Genomic DNA, 15,905 nt, shown 5'->3' with positions numbered 1-15,905 from the left:
GGGGCAGTGCCTACACTGTGGTCCAGCTCTGCTGACCCCACACGTCCCCGGCCCTGCAGGCGGGCCCGGGGGTGTGGATGGGGCGGGCCGGGCCCTGGCCTGGACTCGCGCGGGCAGTACTGGGCAGAGCGCCAGCGCCCCGACGGCAGCAGAAGACAGAACCGCGCTGGTTCGGGCGACGCCGCCTTCAGTGCTGTGGCCTTGGAGCAGGGGTGGGGGCGCGCCCCTGGAACTCCACCCACACCCCCTGGATATGGGGAGCCCCGGTTTCCAGGACCAACTGCTCACGCCGGAAAGCCAGGCTCAGCTCCCAGGGAAAGAGCTATGCTGAGCGGTGAGGCAGGGGTCAGGGGTCAGGGGTCAGGGGCGGGCAGAGGGCCAGCACGGGCTCAGACCACACAAAGCCAAGTGCAGCCCAACCACCTGGAAACAGACAGACCGACAGCCGACCAGCAGGACAGCAGCGACCCTCTGGGCACACGGTCTGCTCTGCCCTCCTCCTCCCGGCCTAACCCCTGCCTGGACCCCTCGCCCACCCGGAGCGGCCTGGGCCCTTAGCTCACGCTCTGGATTCAACAAGCACCGTCCGCGCCAGGAACGCGGGGCGTGCAGGGAACAGAGGGCAGAGCAGAGGCGGCCCTGGAGCCCCCACCAGTTCCACCCATCCCTGCCCCGGGCCGGCTAACAGGGTCAGGGCCACCGGGCACCCCAAGGTCTGCGGGCACCCTAGGCCCCACCCCTGATGGCCCACTGCAGGTTGCCCCAGGGCACAGCTCCGGGGTGCCAGGCCGGGCGGCAGGTCTGTAAGCACCAAGCTCGCGGGGCTGAGGGCGTAGGCACCCCACTGCCCGGGCTGCAGTCTCAGCTGCCCTTTCGTGTGCCCCGGCAGCCAGCAAGAAGGGGGGGTGCAGCTTCACCAAACAGCCCGGGAAGGTGGCCGAGCCGCCCTCCTCCATCCCGCGGCCTCTGCCGGCTTCCGGAAGGCCAGGGGACCCCCAGCCCCAGGTGCACAGGGGTGACGAGGTCGCCTCGGGAAAGCCAGCGAGCTGCTCCGCCAGCCCCGCCTAGACAGGCCCAGGAGCCGGGCAGTGAGCGGGCCACGCGGGCCCGAGGCCGGGGCCCCAGCAGGGACGCGTCTGCACTGAACCCGGCACATCTGCCCGGCGGGGCCTGGGAATGAGCAGAGACGGGAGGGGAAGGACAGGCCCAAGAAGGGGCCACAGGGGCTGCTGAGAGGACATGGGCCCCAGGGAGGTGGGTGTCAGCCTGAGAACATGGACTCCCCACCCTGCAGAGCTCCAAGCCACGCGAGCAGGGCACCCCCGACAGGAGGGGCCGTGCTGGAGTGGTGACCTCTGAGGGCCATGGGCTCAAGGGTCAGCCAGGCCCAGGCTCGAACCCAGGCCAAGGCCGCCTCTCTGAGGCTCCGCTTCCCGGAGATGAGGGGGCCCCGGGGCCACGTGACGCCACAGCCATCCTGCAGGTGGCCCAGGCCCCACCCTCGGCCCCGCCCCCACTTACCTGCGGGCTGCTGGTGCCGAAGCCCAGCGTGGGCGTGGTGGGCACGGACATGGAGTGGGGGCCCATGGGGGAGCTGATGACGGAGAAGGGCGGGCCCATGCCGTTGATGGGGGAGCTCAGCGTGCTGATGGGCGAGTGCAGCTGTCCCGGGGAGCCGAGCGGGGCACCGAGGCCGGGCCCCAGTGAGGGGTGCAGCGAGGGGGCGGCCATGGAGCCACGCCCCGTGGGCGAGGTGAGGGGGGACGAGTTCACCTGGGTGGAGAAGTCTGCAAGACAAGAAGCACGGGAGGCGGTCAGGACCCCACAGATGGGCCCGCTACCCCGGCCAGAGGCCACGGAGGACAGCCAGGCCCAGGCGCCCATCCCCTCTGTCCCCCGGGGCTCACCGACCCCAATTCCCAGCAACACGGCCAGGCTGGGCCAGGCAGGGGGTGCACGCTCCCTCCAAGGCACCGTCTGGGAGCCGGGAGCACCAGCCCCTCTCCCATGCACTCAGGGGTCCAACGGAAGGTCTGGGACCATCGCAGATACTGCAGGGGGTCCGGGGAGACAGCGCCCCCTGTGGAGAACGAACTCCCTGCCCAGGGCAGACGAGTGCCTGGAGTGAGGCGGAGGCGGGGGGCTGCCATCACCCCATTTCACAGGGAGAACGGGGACCTGTGTTCGACACCTGCCCTGGCCGGGCGCGGCCCGCACAGGGGGCCGGCTGCTCCCCAATCCAAGGCCTGGGCCTGCTCAGACCACCAGGACCTGACTCCGAGGGCCCCGCGGGCCAGGCTGCTGGGTGGCCTCTCGGAGGGGCCCAGCTGTGTGCCAGGCCTGGAGTCGGGCAGCCGCCGAGATGGGGAGAGGCAGGGCCTCCCACATCCGCCTTTCATCTCAGGGATTCAAAGCCCAACCAGCTCCCGGTAGGCCTCCCACCCCACCCCGAGGGCTGGCAGCAGGGCACCCAGAGGCCCCAGCCCGAGGGCTGGCAGCAGGGCACCCAGAGGCCCCAGCCCGAGGGCTGGCAGCAGGGCACCCAGCGGGCGCTCAGGTGGTAAATGCCCGCCCGGGGCCGGAGCAGGAACCCTGGAGCCCGCAGGATGCCCCGGGCCAGCCATGTCCCTCTGGGCCTCAGCCTCCCCACAGCCCGGCGGCAGCGACCACGCTTCTGAGAAGCCCCGGGGGCCATGGGCACAATGGAGAGTCCCGTCCACACACACCCTAGTCAGGGAGTCCACCCCCCAGCTCGTCCACCCCTGGCTGCACCCTCAACAGCCAGGCAGCCCCTCGACACCCGGGACGACTTCGACTCCCTGAACCTCAGAGCAACACGGGGCCCAGAGCGGGATGAATCGCGGTGCACGCCTCGTCCCAGGCCCTCTCCTCCCCATCGGTCGCCTTGGGGGACACGCAGGTCCTGGGCCCTCTCCTCCCATCGGTCGCCTTGGGGGACACGCAGGTCCTGGGCCCTCTCCTCCCATCGGTCGCCTTGGGGGACACGCAGGTTCCCGGGCCCTCTCCTCCCCATGGGTCGCCTTGGGGGACACGCAGGTCCCGGGCCCTCTCCTCCCATCGGTCGCCTTGGGGGACACAGCATCGCGCTTCAGGACGCCACCCCCAACCAGCCCAAGGTCCGACTCCAGCCCAGGCCCAGGCCCTCCTCGGGGCCTCGTGCATGGCGGCGCGGGCGCCCTCGAGCGGGTGTCCCACAGGAATCAGAGGCTCTGAGGCCGCCAGACCCGTCGGGAGCATCTGCCAGTTTCCATCCCGAAGGCCCGCCTGCAGGCACTTCCTCCCCTGCTTCCCCTCGAGAATTTCACTTTCAAGCCGGGCGGGGCCTGCCTGCCGGGTACCTGCTCCACCAGCGAAGGGGCCTCCTCTGCCCATGGAAAGCCGCGCAGGCACAGAACTTGAGAACAGAAGCATAAGGAAACCTAGGCGATGGCAGAGGGGGGTGTCGCCATTCCAAGCCCTGGCCCCCGTGTGGACCGAGAGCCCTCCCTGGGCTGACCCGGCGGACAGGCCGTGACCTGTGAGGCACCTGCAGAGCCTCGATCTCCCTGTGACAGACAGGGAAACTGAGGCACGGGCAGGCACGCTCCCAGAAGTCTACAGTCGCCCCCAGGCCGGCACCACTGTGTCCCAGGCCACCCCACCTGCCTGCACACACACCTGGGCCAGGAGCCCGGAGCCAGCTCCGACCCCGACCCCGGCCAAGCCTGTCTCCGGCGCGGACAGGCAGGCGCTCTGCAGAGGCGGCCGGACACGCCCTGCTGACGTCCAGGGGCAAGAGAAAGGGAAGCAAGACGCGGGTTGCAGACATCACCAGAGCCCACACTGAGGGGCAAAGGCGACCCCTGCGGGTATCTGGGGAAAGGCTGGCCATGGGCGGGGGGGGGGGGGGGGGGGACGCCTGGCTGCCCTGAGGGGAGACGCCCATCTTCCTCCCCAGCCTCTTCGACAGATACGCCAAGAGGGAGAGGTCACTCCTGGATTCCTGCAGCTTCCCCACCTCTCTCCACCCTCCGCAGGGAGTCCGGGGGCGGGGACCGAGGCCCCTGAACCAGAGGGGGCTGCTGGCCGGCCACACATGCAGGGACTCGTGGCTGAGCAGTGGGGCCTGAGCTGCGCTTTGCTTGTTTGCTGATCCAGGGCAGGAAGGGGGGGGGGGGGGAGATGGAGGAGAAAGCTTGGCCGGAAGAAAGAAGGGAGGGAGACAGGGAGGGAGGAGACTGCCAGGCTGCACCCCAAAGCTCCCCCAGCCCCCCAAGACATCACAGCACCCAGCCCAAGTCAGAGCCCTGAGGAGGGGAGCCGGTGAGCGGGAAGGGGGACTGGGCAGGAGAGGAAAGAGGGCGTGAGGAGGGGCCGGGGAGGAAGGGGGGCACGGGAAGGAGCCCTGGCCTCTGGGGACAGCCCATCCCCACATGCGGGGCCTGGCTCCTCAGGGCGCCCCATCCTGTGCACCCGTGTCAAGGCTGCAGCCATTATTCCCAACAGACTGTGTGAGCCCTGGGGGCCCCGCGTCAGGAGGGGCAGTGGCCCCCAATGCCTGCCTTGCAGGACTGGCTGCCCCAGGCCCCACATGGCGCTTCCTGTTTACAGACACGCTGGGAGCCGGGGTGACAATGGCTGGGTGTGTGTTCTGGAGTCTTCTGCAGAGACACACTCTGGCCAGGGAAGGAATGTCAGGGAGAGAAGGCGAAAGCGCCCCAGCCGCTGCTGCAGGGCCCGGCCTCCCCTGGAGCCGTGGCTCCGCCTCCTCCCGCTGGTGCTGTCCCCGCCCTCTGATAAGCGGCAGCGATGGGGCGATAAGGTTCTTCTGAAAAAGCCCTACTCTGGACTCGCAAGGACTCGCCCCGCACGCTTATCTGATCCTCCTCCAGGAGCCCAGGCTCAGAGCCCCAGACCCAGCCCACCGCCCGAGGGGCGCACGGGGCCTCTGGAGGAGGACAAAGCCCAAGGGCCACATCTGGGACCTCAGCACCGGGCCTCACCAGGCCCCAAACCCCAGCACCTCACCCCCTGACACCCCACGTGCCTCCGCTGAGACCATGAGCACCGGTGGGACTCGGGGAGAAGGCTGGGAACTCAAGGGGCCTCCACAAAGAGACAGGCCCCGTCCAGACCGACCCGCCCTGGCAACCCCGACGCCAGCAAAGGGACCTCACTGAGCTGCCCGGGTCAGTCCCGGAAGGCAGCATGGAAGAGGCGGTAGACAGATCTCTTGGCACAAAAAGTAGTTCAGGCCACAAAACTGACTCTAAAATGCAAAATACCCAGAGGCCAGAACAGAAGCTGGGAAGTAGAGGAAATGGCCGAGTGACCAGCGGTCGGCAGGCTCGCCCGGGGCCGGGGGTGAGGGTGAAGGTCACATTTAGTACCCGCGCTCAGAATGTGACCGAGATGAACGGCTGACTCGGGGCGGTGTGCTCCCCGATGGTTGTCTGCGAGCAGAACTCTAACCACCTCGGGAACTGCCAATCCGGTGGCCCGCAGGCCCCTGGGAGAGGGACGGGTGTCCCCACGGACCACATTCCTGAGCTGTACAGGCTCCCCCAGCACGCCCCCCAGGACCCGCCGGGACCCCGCAGCAGGAAGCCGGGGAACCCCCACCAGCTCCCTTCCGGCCTCTGCCTGGCAGGCGGGGGAGGGGGGAGGTGGCAGGAAATGCCAGCCTCAGGCTGCTGGAGGGGGGAGCCCCAGACTCAGCCCCTCCCGGCAGACAGGGAACCCCTAGTTCTTAGAAAGGGGACCTCAGCGCCCCCCAGGCCCTTCTGAGTTTGCAGGGCCGGCTGGGTCCACATACAGGAGCCGGGGAGGGTCCCACGGGGCTGAAGTGGGCCAGGAGCTTCCAGGAGGGGCATGGAGTAGAAAAGGGGGTGCCCAGGAGGGGAGACAGGCACAAAGGGGTAAGAAAGACCCTCTCGGAGAGCCAGCAGCCAAGACAAGGACAGGTTGGAACATAAGCATCCGCCCACCCCTGCATCTCTGTGCCCCTGCCTGGCGCCCCCGGAACGGAAACGCTGCAGTGAGGACGCCCACCGCCAGCCCCCACCTTCCGGAAGGACTGCTTCCCCTGCCGCCCAGGGGAGAAGTGGCAGCCCGGCAGGGACTGCGGTGGGACCACGGCGCGCCGGGGTTTGGGGGAAGCCGGGGGTGGTTGGAACGGGGGGGGGGGCCTTCAGGAACTGAGGCCGGGCAGCATGCCCCCTGGGCGGCGCTGGCCCTGGTGCCAGTGGGCTCAGCCAGGGATGCCGGCTGTGAGCGGAACGCCAACAGCAGAGGCTGCGGGCAGGGCCTGGCAGGGTGGCCTCACGCCCGCCAGTGCCAGCTCCGCCTCCCTGGTCGGGGCCTGGCCCTCCGACCCCAGGGGCACAGCTCGCCCACAGCCTCCAGCCGGGTCAGTTTACGCTCAGGCTGAAATTTCAGCTCCTCTGTGGTCACCGTGCCCTTTGCCCAACCAGTGGCCCCAGCCCCAAATCTCGGCCCCAGGTCAGCGGTGCCTCCCAGAGCCTAGGCCTTCAAGCAGGGTCAGAGGGGTGCAATCAGGCAGCCGCAGGGCCCCTAGGAAGAGGCCCCCAACTGGCCAGAAGGGACCCAGGCACCTCCCTCTGCCAGGCCCAGCGAATCGGTCAGCTGGCGGGGGCCAGAACTCAGACCCCACTCCATATGGGAGTCCGGGGTGGCCCAGACCCACCAGGCCCTAGAGGAGGGAGGAGGGAGGCGGGAGGCGGGAGGCGGGAGGCGGGAGGAGGGATGAGGGAGGAGGGAGGAGGAGAAGAGAAGGACTCGGGAATGCCACGCCCAGCTCTACGTCCCCAACCACTGCCCCAGTCAAGGAAAGCAGGGCCGCAGCCCTCTGTCCCGACCCCAGGAGCAGCTGCACAGCGGACTCGCTCTCCTGAGACCCGCCTCTCCGCCCTCTGCCCCACGACACCGGGCCCGTCCAGGCCCCCCTGAATCAGCCCCCAGTACAGGGCCAGGGGCTGGCTCCCAGCAGGAGCCTGGGAAATGAGGGAAGCGAAGCGTGTAGAGTGAAGGTGCGGGGCCTGGGTTCTACCCGAGGCCTGTAGTCCCTGACAGGGAGGGCGTGTAGCAGAAACGAGGGACCAGGTAGCTGGACCCCCAACGCGAGGAAAACAGATAAACAGGCAGGGCAGGACCTTAACCCAGAGCCTCCCCCGGGGCCTCCAGGACGCCACGGCGACGCACACATCTCAACCTCCAGGTCCCAGCCTGGGGACACCACCCGAAGCCCTTCCGTCCTGCCGGCCTCACTCCCCAGGGCAGCGGGCAGACGCCTGGTGATGCTCCTCATGGAGCCAGGCCCCATCAAGCCCAAAGGGTCTAACCAGGGAGGAAGCTCAGGGCAGCAAGATGTCTGCACTGGCATCCAGTGAGCCCGCAAGGACACGCATGTCTGCACCATCATCACCATCACCCCCACCACCATCACCACCATCACCATCACCACCACTCACCACCTTCACCATCACTATCGCCATCATCATAATCACCACCACCATCATCACCGTCATTATCTCCATCACCACCGCCATCACCATCACCATCATCATCATCAGAGGCATCACCATCATCACCATTATCATTTGAGCAAGCCCTTGCCCTGCCCACTGCACAACAAAAGGATGAGACCCAGAGAGACTGATGGTGATACTAAAGGGGTTTTGCCCAGTGGCAAAGGGACAGTGCTTTGGGTTCTGCTGGCCATACTGAGCAGGCCAGGGCTGGTGAGGGGCAGGGGGAGGAAGAGAAAGTGGTGCCCAGGGTAGCAGCCACCCTTGCTCAGCCACTCATACAACCTGGGCACTGTGGTTGGGCCCAGTGGCGGCAGGTGCAGCTGGAGCCCAGCGCTGTGGGGGAAGTGGGGAGCCCAGCCAGGAGGAAGGTGTGGCCAGGAGGGGCCACCTGTGACCAGGCATCCAGGGCCTGGGCCTGGAAGGTGTTCAGGAAAGAGCCGAGGAGTGATGGAGCCAACGCACTGGGCACTCGGGCCAGGGCCTTTGCAGGAGGCTGCCCCACCCCCGTGCCCACCCAACAGAAGCCCACGGTCCCTGGGGGCTGTGGCCACAGCCTTCACACCAGGCCCAGCTATAGCCAACCAAATGCATCGGCATCACCTTCCCCTCAATTCTCAGTGGATGCCACCCACCCAGCTGGTGGCATCTAACAGATCCCTGTGGTAGGCGCCTGGGGGCCCCCTGGTGCCCAGCTGCACCCTGAAGCTGGGGGGCTCTGCCCACAGCCCAGCGCTGTGGGGGAAGTGGGGAGCCCAGCCAGGAGGAAGGTGTGGCCAGAAGGAACAGGTGAGGAACCTGCTCCGAAGCCACATCCACTCCCCAGCGCCTCACAGCTTAGAGAAACGTGCTGGGGGGCGCAGGGCAGCACACACACTGGCCAGACCCCTGGCCCTTCCCCTCCCCAGGGTGTAGCAGGTGGCCCCCCGGGCTGCTGCCGGGCAGCTGGCCCCGGCCCCTGCTCAGTGGCGTCACACGGGCTGCGGTGGGCAGGGGCAGGGGCAGTCAGCCCCAGGCCTGCGGGGACCAGGGAGGAGGCGCAGGTGCCGCACGGGGTGGTTCGGGGCAGGCACAGAGCAGGGAGGCGCTGAGATCGAGCTGCGTGTGATGTGGCGACAGCCGACGCTGTGCCCAGGGGCCGTGCGGTCTCCCTGAGGAGAGACCCCGACCCGGACACGTCTAAGTAGCAGCACCCATGACGCGCCTACACGCGCGCACCACGCCGCCGCCCGTGACAGCCCGTCCATCCCGCAGGCGCGCAGGGGGCTCGGGGAGGCAGAGGCGGTGCCCAGCCAGAGCCGGGCCGCCAGCACTCTGCCTGCTGCTCCCAGCACTGCACCTGGCAAAGAGCCCGTGCCAGCCCGGAGACGGCAGGTCCCGGCACTAGCGGCACCGGCGAGGGGGACAGAGCGCAGGGAGCGGGGAGCACGCTCACCTCTGAGGCCCGCAGGGCTCCCGGGCGCAGCGGCCTCCCCTCCAGGCGGGTCCCCTGCACTGCCCCGCGCCCCCTGGCGCCGCCCCGACGGGAGGGTGGGCGGAGGGGGAATTCCTGGTGAAACCCCGCGCTCCCACAGCAGCCAGGGCCCAGCCGCCAGCTGAGGCGGTTTCTCTTTAACAGGAAAAGAAGCGATTCTTGTTTCACTTTGAGCCGCCTGCTCTCTGGCCGAGGCCGCCGCCCGCGGCTGTCGTGGAACGTGGAACGCGCCGTGTCTGCCGCCCCTGCGGCTGCTTTTTTCTCCAGTTTTCCGTGCATCCCCCGCTGGCTCCTGGAGCAGCGGCAGACACGGCACCTGCGGCGGAGCCGGGGCTCGGGAGGCCACGCCAGGTGGCGGCCGGGGAGGGGGACGGACGCTCGGCGCAGCTCCCGTGGGCCCAGCATGGCTGGCTTCTCCCGGGACGCCGAGCCCGCCCTCTGCCTGCCGAGCACGGCTGTTTGGAGGACAAGCACGTGGCTGCTCGGAGCCGCCAGGGCCACGCAGGGGCGGGGGGCGGGGGCAGAGGGGCTGCTCCACTCCCACGGGGTTCGCGGAGGGCTTTCCGAGACCCCCGCTGCCCAGTGCGTGAGCCCTGGACCCACGGCCCCCTCCCCTGGCAGAGGCAGGCTCGCCCACGGGCACTGACTCAGCCGGCAGCACCCGCCTGGTGCCCGTCATGTGCGGGGGCTGGGCTGACGGGGACTCTGCAGGCGGGAGACGGGGCCTCACCCGTGAGACAGACCGAGAACGGCGGTCTGCCCGCCGACAGGGGCTTCCCCGGCGCCACGGGGCCTGCGCCCCCTCACAGGGGCGGGCCTGCATGGGGGCTCACCTGGGCCAGCACAGCGGCACCCCTCCCACCCCCTCCCACCCACCCAGCCTACTGCTCCCACACCTGCATGTCACCCCCACCCGCTGAGAGCCCTGGGGCTCCGCATGGCCCTGAGACCCCCGCACCGAAGGCCAGGAGCCCTCAATGCGGGGCCACGTGACAGGACCAACTCCCACCTCCCACCCAGCCACCCTGGGGACCTGCTGTGCCAGGCTCTGCCCTTCCCCCTCCCCCCTGGGGTCCCTGGCAGGCACGGGGCAGGCGGATGGATGGACGGCGTTCTGCACTGAGGAGGCGAAGGCCCAGAGGCCAGGGGTGCACCCTCAGACCCAGAACCTCCACCCCCATCCTCACGGGACATCAAACCACGTCCCCCAGTCTCCAACCCAAGGCCTCACTCCTGACCCAGCTGGGGGCGGCGGCCAAGGGGCACGTCTCCAGATGCCGTGACAGCGAAGGGAACCAGCCGCTGACCCTAGAGACATGAGGGTGGGCAGGTGCCATGGGGGTGCCCCAGGACCACGGATGGGGCTGCAGGGAGCACCATGGCAGCACCCAGCGAGCCACCCAGCCCACAGGACCTCAGGCGGAAGGGGACGGGCAGACTGAGACCCCAGGAGGGCCAGGCAGCATGCCCCAGGGGTGCCCAGAGCCCCCGCTGTACCAGTGAGAGCCCAGTGGCCACGGCCAGCTCAGCATGCCCTCCCCACAGCCAGCCCTCCATGGTCACTTGGCAGGATGGCCACTGCCTACTCGGTCACTGCCAGGACCTCCCACAGCTCCCAACTGCACCCCAAACCCCAAAGCCCTGACCCGCCCGAGGCCGAGCCAGGGCCCCCTCCCCAGCGCGCCTGGCGCCTTGCTCTGGCTGCCTGGGTAGGCACCTCTGCCCTTGCAGTCCCTGCCCAGTGCCCCATCCCGACCCTCTGGGCCTTGTCACCATCCACTTGTCCAACAAGCACCCCCGGGGGTGGCTAAGGCCAGGGTCCCTGTGGGGAGGGCGCGGGAAGCACCTTTCACTGCTGGCTGCTCTCTGAATGCCCAGGCACAAGGGATGGGGCAGGGCTGGGGGCACCCACCCCGGGCCAGTCAAGCGACCAATGAGTGACCCCCATGGCAGGGCCACCTCCCTGGGGGCAGGGCAGAAGCCCAGAGGCAGCAGCCCCCAGCTCTCAGACCCTCCGGAGAGTGGGGGGCCCTCTGGCATCGGATGGAGAGGAGTGGGGACCCAGAAACATGCCTTCAAGACTTCAAACCCAGTTCCTGAACCACACGCAGTCCGTGGAGCAGCAGCCGCCCGAGTGGGACACTCGGTCCCTCCAGGGGACACACAGCCCCAGACGCCTGGGGACCCTTAGCACCTGGCCCGGCAAGCACACGGCTGTCACCGGGGCCGTCAGAGAAAGGACAGCGCGTACACCCTCACTCCATCGAGCGCGACTCCCTCACCATCAGAGCCCAGCCAGCCGCGGGTGCCGGCGCACGAAGGCGGGGGTCGGCGAGCACACCTCACGTGCCGATGTCACACGTGGGACTCACAGGAGACACCTGCTCGTGGCTGGCCACTTTATAACAAGCTGCGCTGGGCGACTTCCCGGAGAATAAACTGGGAAGAGCTCAGAGTGGCAGCAAGAGGAGACAGGCAGGGATCACGGGACACACCCAAGGTCAAGCAGCCAGGTGCGCATTCCAGGCACTGCCTCCTGCACGTGGCTGGAGCCACCGCCCAGGTCACCTGCAAGGGACGCAGTCAGCACGTCTGCAGGACCCGGGGGGTGCGGCCCAGCCACCAAGGGCCCGGGACAACATGCACACACACGCACGCGCGCACACGCACACACACACACACACACACACACACACGCACGCACTGCAGGCCTGATAGCTCAGCGTACCTCTGGGTAAAGTCTAGGACTGCAACGCTCTGTCGCGCTGAGAGCCTGGCGGGAAATTCCTCTCTCTGTGCCCATTTCACAGACAAGGACACCAAGGCCAGGAGCTGACGTGGCCGGTCAGGGTCCCGGGTGGCGGGGAGACGGGGCACACGTGTGAGGTTCTCGCCCACAAGGAGGAGCTCCCGGAGGGATGGGACCCGAACCCCACCAACACCCCACAACAGGACGACAGCGGCCAGCCCAGCCTTGGGGAGACCTCGCGCTCACAGCCCGGACCCGGAGCGAGCCTCGCGGTCACGCGTCCTGACCGCAGAGCGCCGATGGGGGAATTGCGCCGAGAAGCCCAGCAGGGCCCAGGCCCCCACCCGCCGGGCTGGCCGCAGGACAGTGTGGGGGCCACACCCTGGGGGCCTGACCCACAGAGCGGGAAGCCTGTCGTGGGCACCCCTGCCCGTCAGGACCACACGGCGCCTCCTGTTTCAGGTTCCAGCTCCACAACCACGAGGTTCCCAGAGACTGTGGCGCAGCCCTGCGTGGTGTCCACCACCATCCCCATGGCGCGGGAGCCAGGCCGTGGGCCCCTCCGCGGAGCTGCCGGCAGGAGCCCTAGATGTGAAGGGCCGGAGACTCCAACCCGGACGGTCATGCGGCCGGAGCCCCTCACTCTTCCAGCACCACAGGGTTAGACAGGGACCAGCTCTCACCTCCCTGCCCAGGCCTCCGCCCACCCCTCCCGCCCCCCCACCCCCTCCCACCCCCCACCCCCTCCCACCCCCCAACCCCTCCCACCCCCCAACCCCCTCCCACCCCTTCTCACCCCCACCCCCTCCCACCCCCCTCTCACCCCTTCCCATCCCCCCTCCACCCCCTCCCACCCCCCCACCCCCTCCCACCCCCCACCCCCTCCACCCCCCCTCACCCCCTCTCACCCCTTCCCATCCCCCCTCATCCCCTCCCACCCCGCCCTCGGGAGCCAGGCCAAGACCCAGGGGCCCGCGGTCACCCGCCCGCCCCAGAGAGCGCCGGCCCCACAGCTCCTTCTCCTCCTCAGACGCTCCCGACGCCGCGCCCAGGAGGCCAGCGGGTCCAGTGAGACCACCCACCGCCCACCCTCAGTGCCCGCACCTGTAGGGGAGAGGCAGGCCCCGAGGAGAGAAGAGCAGCCACCCGGCGCCCGACCGGAACCCGCTGGGGATGCCATGCCCGGGGAGCCGGGGCCGGTGGTCCTGGCCTCAGGCCGCGAGCGAGAACTAGGACACGCACGAAGCGCCTGGCACAGCTGGACGCTGGGTGCGTGCCCAGCAGCAACGACCGGGCACTGGAAGGCGTGCTGTGTGGCGATGCCCATGCCAGCACCTGGCCTCCCAGACGACCTGCCAGGAGCTCCACACCCCGTGGGCAAGAGACCGCACCCCAGGCCACGCCGCCCCGAGCCCAGCACACCTGGGCCTCACCTGCCAGCCACCTGCGGCCTCCCGCCCGCCCGAGGCCGCCTCCCGAGAGAGAGGCCAGGAGGTGCAGCCTCATGGCGAGCGCGGGCGAGTGGTCCCACCACGGGGACGGCCCCATCGGCCCCCGGCCCGCGGGCTCGGGGCCCCGCAGCCTCCGGCGATGCAGCGTGGCGGCTCCGGGGGGCGGGCGCCGGTGAGGACGGAGGCCCGGGAGGGCAGGGCTCCGCCAGGCAGCTGGGAGCTCGTCAGGAACGAGTGGCGCTCGGCTGCCCGGCGCCGAGTTCCCCTTTCCCGGGCCGCCCGGCCCCCCACCCTCCCGACACCTGTGACCACAGGCAGCTCCCATTGGCCGAAGCCGAGAGCTTCTTGGAAAAGGACAGGGACCCGGCTCGTTTCCTCAATCGGAGACACGACAGTCCCGGCTGCAGGCGGCACGGCGGAGGGGCCAGGGCCAGGCCAGAGCCCAGCGTGGACAGCAAGGGCACAGCCCGCATGGCGGGCGGGCAGACCTGAGCTCAAATCCTCTCCACGCTGGCCAGCTGCCTGGCTGCGGGCAAGTCGGGTGACCTGGCGTGAAGATGGGGGAGGGGCACGCCCCCCAACAGTGCCAGCCAGCCAGCGCCCCAGGAATGCTCAACCATTAAACGCACTCGTCTGGGCCTGGCTGGGGGGGGGGGGCAGTGGCCCTGGGAGAAGCCCAAGGGGTGCTATGGGAGGTCGCATGCCCTCGGCCACCGTCAGGCCCCACCTTGCTATCTCACGCTCCCTGGCAGGAGGCCTTCTGTGCACAGCGCCCTGAGCGCCAGCCCCGAGCATCCTGCAGGAGGGACACCGAAGGTGCGGGCCCAGCAGCGGGGGTTCAGGGTGGGAAGTGGGGTCCAGGGTGGGGGGCGGGGTCCAGGGTGGGAGCCGGCTCACCAGCCCCGAGGGCAGAGGGCGGGTACAGCAGAGCCCACAACCAGGGAGGCAGGGCTGAGAGGGCCGGATGGGCCACAGGCGGGGCCGGGGGGTGGGGGGCGGGGGGGGGGGCTATGCAGGAAGCACGGAGGGGAGGGGGCCGTCGCAGCACTGGCTGCCCTCCAGCCACACAACGGGTCCTTCTTCCGGGCACAGATGTCTTTTGTGGCCCATCAGCCAGCGGCAGCCCCGGGATGGGGGCGCGGGGGCCAGCGCACACAGCCTACAGCCCCCAGGGCCCCAGCAGGCAAGTAGGGGGTCCTCCATCCCCACCCCAGGAGGCCCGTGGGCCGCCTGCCCAGGCTGCAGGGGCCGCGGCTGCAGGCACAGGCCTGAGGCCCACAGCCAACGCTGGGAACTGGCGCCAAGACTTCTTCTTGGGCACTTGGAACCCTGCTGCCCACGACAGCCCTGGCGCCGGCCATGGGGCACCGGTGCAGCGGGTGGGGGCTCACTCTGCCTGCAGGACCCTCACAGAAGGGCCAGCACCACCACCCCCCAAGCTGCCGGCCCAGCATCAGCGCTGCCTCCGTCCCTCTCCAGTGCCCCCTGGCCGCAGGGCACCCCTCTGCTCGCACCCCCCCTCACTTGAAACCCAACTTGCTACGGGATCCAGGCAGCCTTCCCCGGGGGCCTCGTACCCCACTCACCCCACCTGCTCGTAAAGGTCCACACGCCAAAACCCACTCCAGGTGGGGTTCGAGGGGGGAGGAAGCGCCAGGGCCCCGCTGGGGGCAGGGGGCAGGACTCTGGCTCCGGGCTGGGCGGGTGCGCCATCCCCCGAACTGACCGGCTCGGGTTCTGTACCGTGTGCAGCAGGTTTTCATAACGACGACATGAACCACCTCTGCGTAGCCTGATTTTAGCAAGACCCTGGCCAGACAGTCCCGAGGCGGCGGCCGCCCTCCTCCGGGTTGGCCGGGATCCCTCCCGTTGCCGGCTCGTCTGGTTTGGCGCCCGGGACCACACCTGGAGAAGCTCACTGATGGACAGGGGCCTGGCGCGGCCCTGCCCGGTGAGGATCCCAGCCCAGCCCGCCTCACCCTCGCCCTCGAGTGGAAGGCTTTGTTCCCGAAAGGCAGCCACGCTAGCTCAGCTGTGGTTGGTGGTCAACCGTGACCCCCAGATCCTCCTCGGCCGCCGGAGGGCCTGGGCTGTCGGCCTGTGCTCCCGGGGCGAGGCGGGCAGGGCGGCTCCCGTGAGATCCCCTGGCCCTCACCCCACTGAGTCAGGTCATTGTGCCCAACAGACCTCACCCCTCGACAGCCACGTCCTGCCACCTTAGCAACCACAGCGGACGGTGCTCGGAGCCCCCGCTCACCGAGCCCACAGGCGGCAGCAAGCCCAGCACCGCAGGGGCCACCTCCTGCCTCAGCAGAGCCAGGGCGAGGCCCAGGGCTGGTCCTGACCAGCTCACAACACCCCCCGACCCCCAGCACCACCCAACCCCGAAGGTCCTACGTCCTCCTGTCCCACCCCGACGTGGCGCGTCAATGATGCGAAGACCCATCCTCTGGGCCCCCTTCCCACCCCCACCTGCCTGCCAGGGGCCGTCAGGGCGGAAGAGCGAGTCCCACTGGCTGGGCGGCCTCGGGGCGGTGAAGCCTGGACACACGTCCCTGCCACGGTCCCCGGCGTGCCGACCGACGCCTGGGGGGCGTCTCACAGGACCGGGCGCTCGGCCGCCACCATCCCCGCCTGCGCACATAACCCACACCCACGCAGGTCACACGTCCCCCGGAGCGCGA

General features: G+C 69.4%; 1 protein-coding gene across 2 annotated transcripts in view; it reads right to left on the bottom strand.

Annotated features, from left to right (window-relative positions):
* Positions 1-15,905, bottom strand: part of RXRA (retinoid X receptor alpha) — a 79,783-nt gene that overhangs the window by 20,645 nt on the left and 43,233 nt on the right. For both annotated transcript variants that reach the window (XR_013996676.1, XM_081103697.1), the window contains exon 2: positions 1,522-1,787. Coding sequence is in view for 1 of the 2 variants with exons in the window: in XM_081103697.1 (XP_080959823.1) it covers positions 1,522-1,787 (266 nt within the window). In the remaining variant the exon portion in view is untranslated. The remainder of the gene's footprint in view (positions 1-1,521; positions 1,788-15,905) is intronic.

The sequence above is a fragment of the Myotis nattereri genome, assembly GCF_964212035.1.
Source record: "Myotis nattereri genome assembly, chromosome: 12".
In the NCBI taxonomy this organism is placed as follows: Eukaryota; Metazoa; Chordata; class Mammalia; order Chiroptera; family Vespertilionidae; genus Myotis; species Myotis nattereri.
This window is presented reverse-complemented; position numbering and strand designations above follow the sequence as displayed.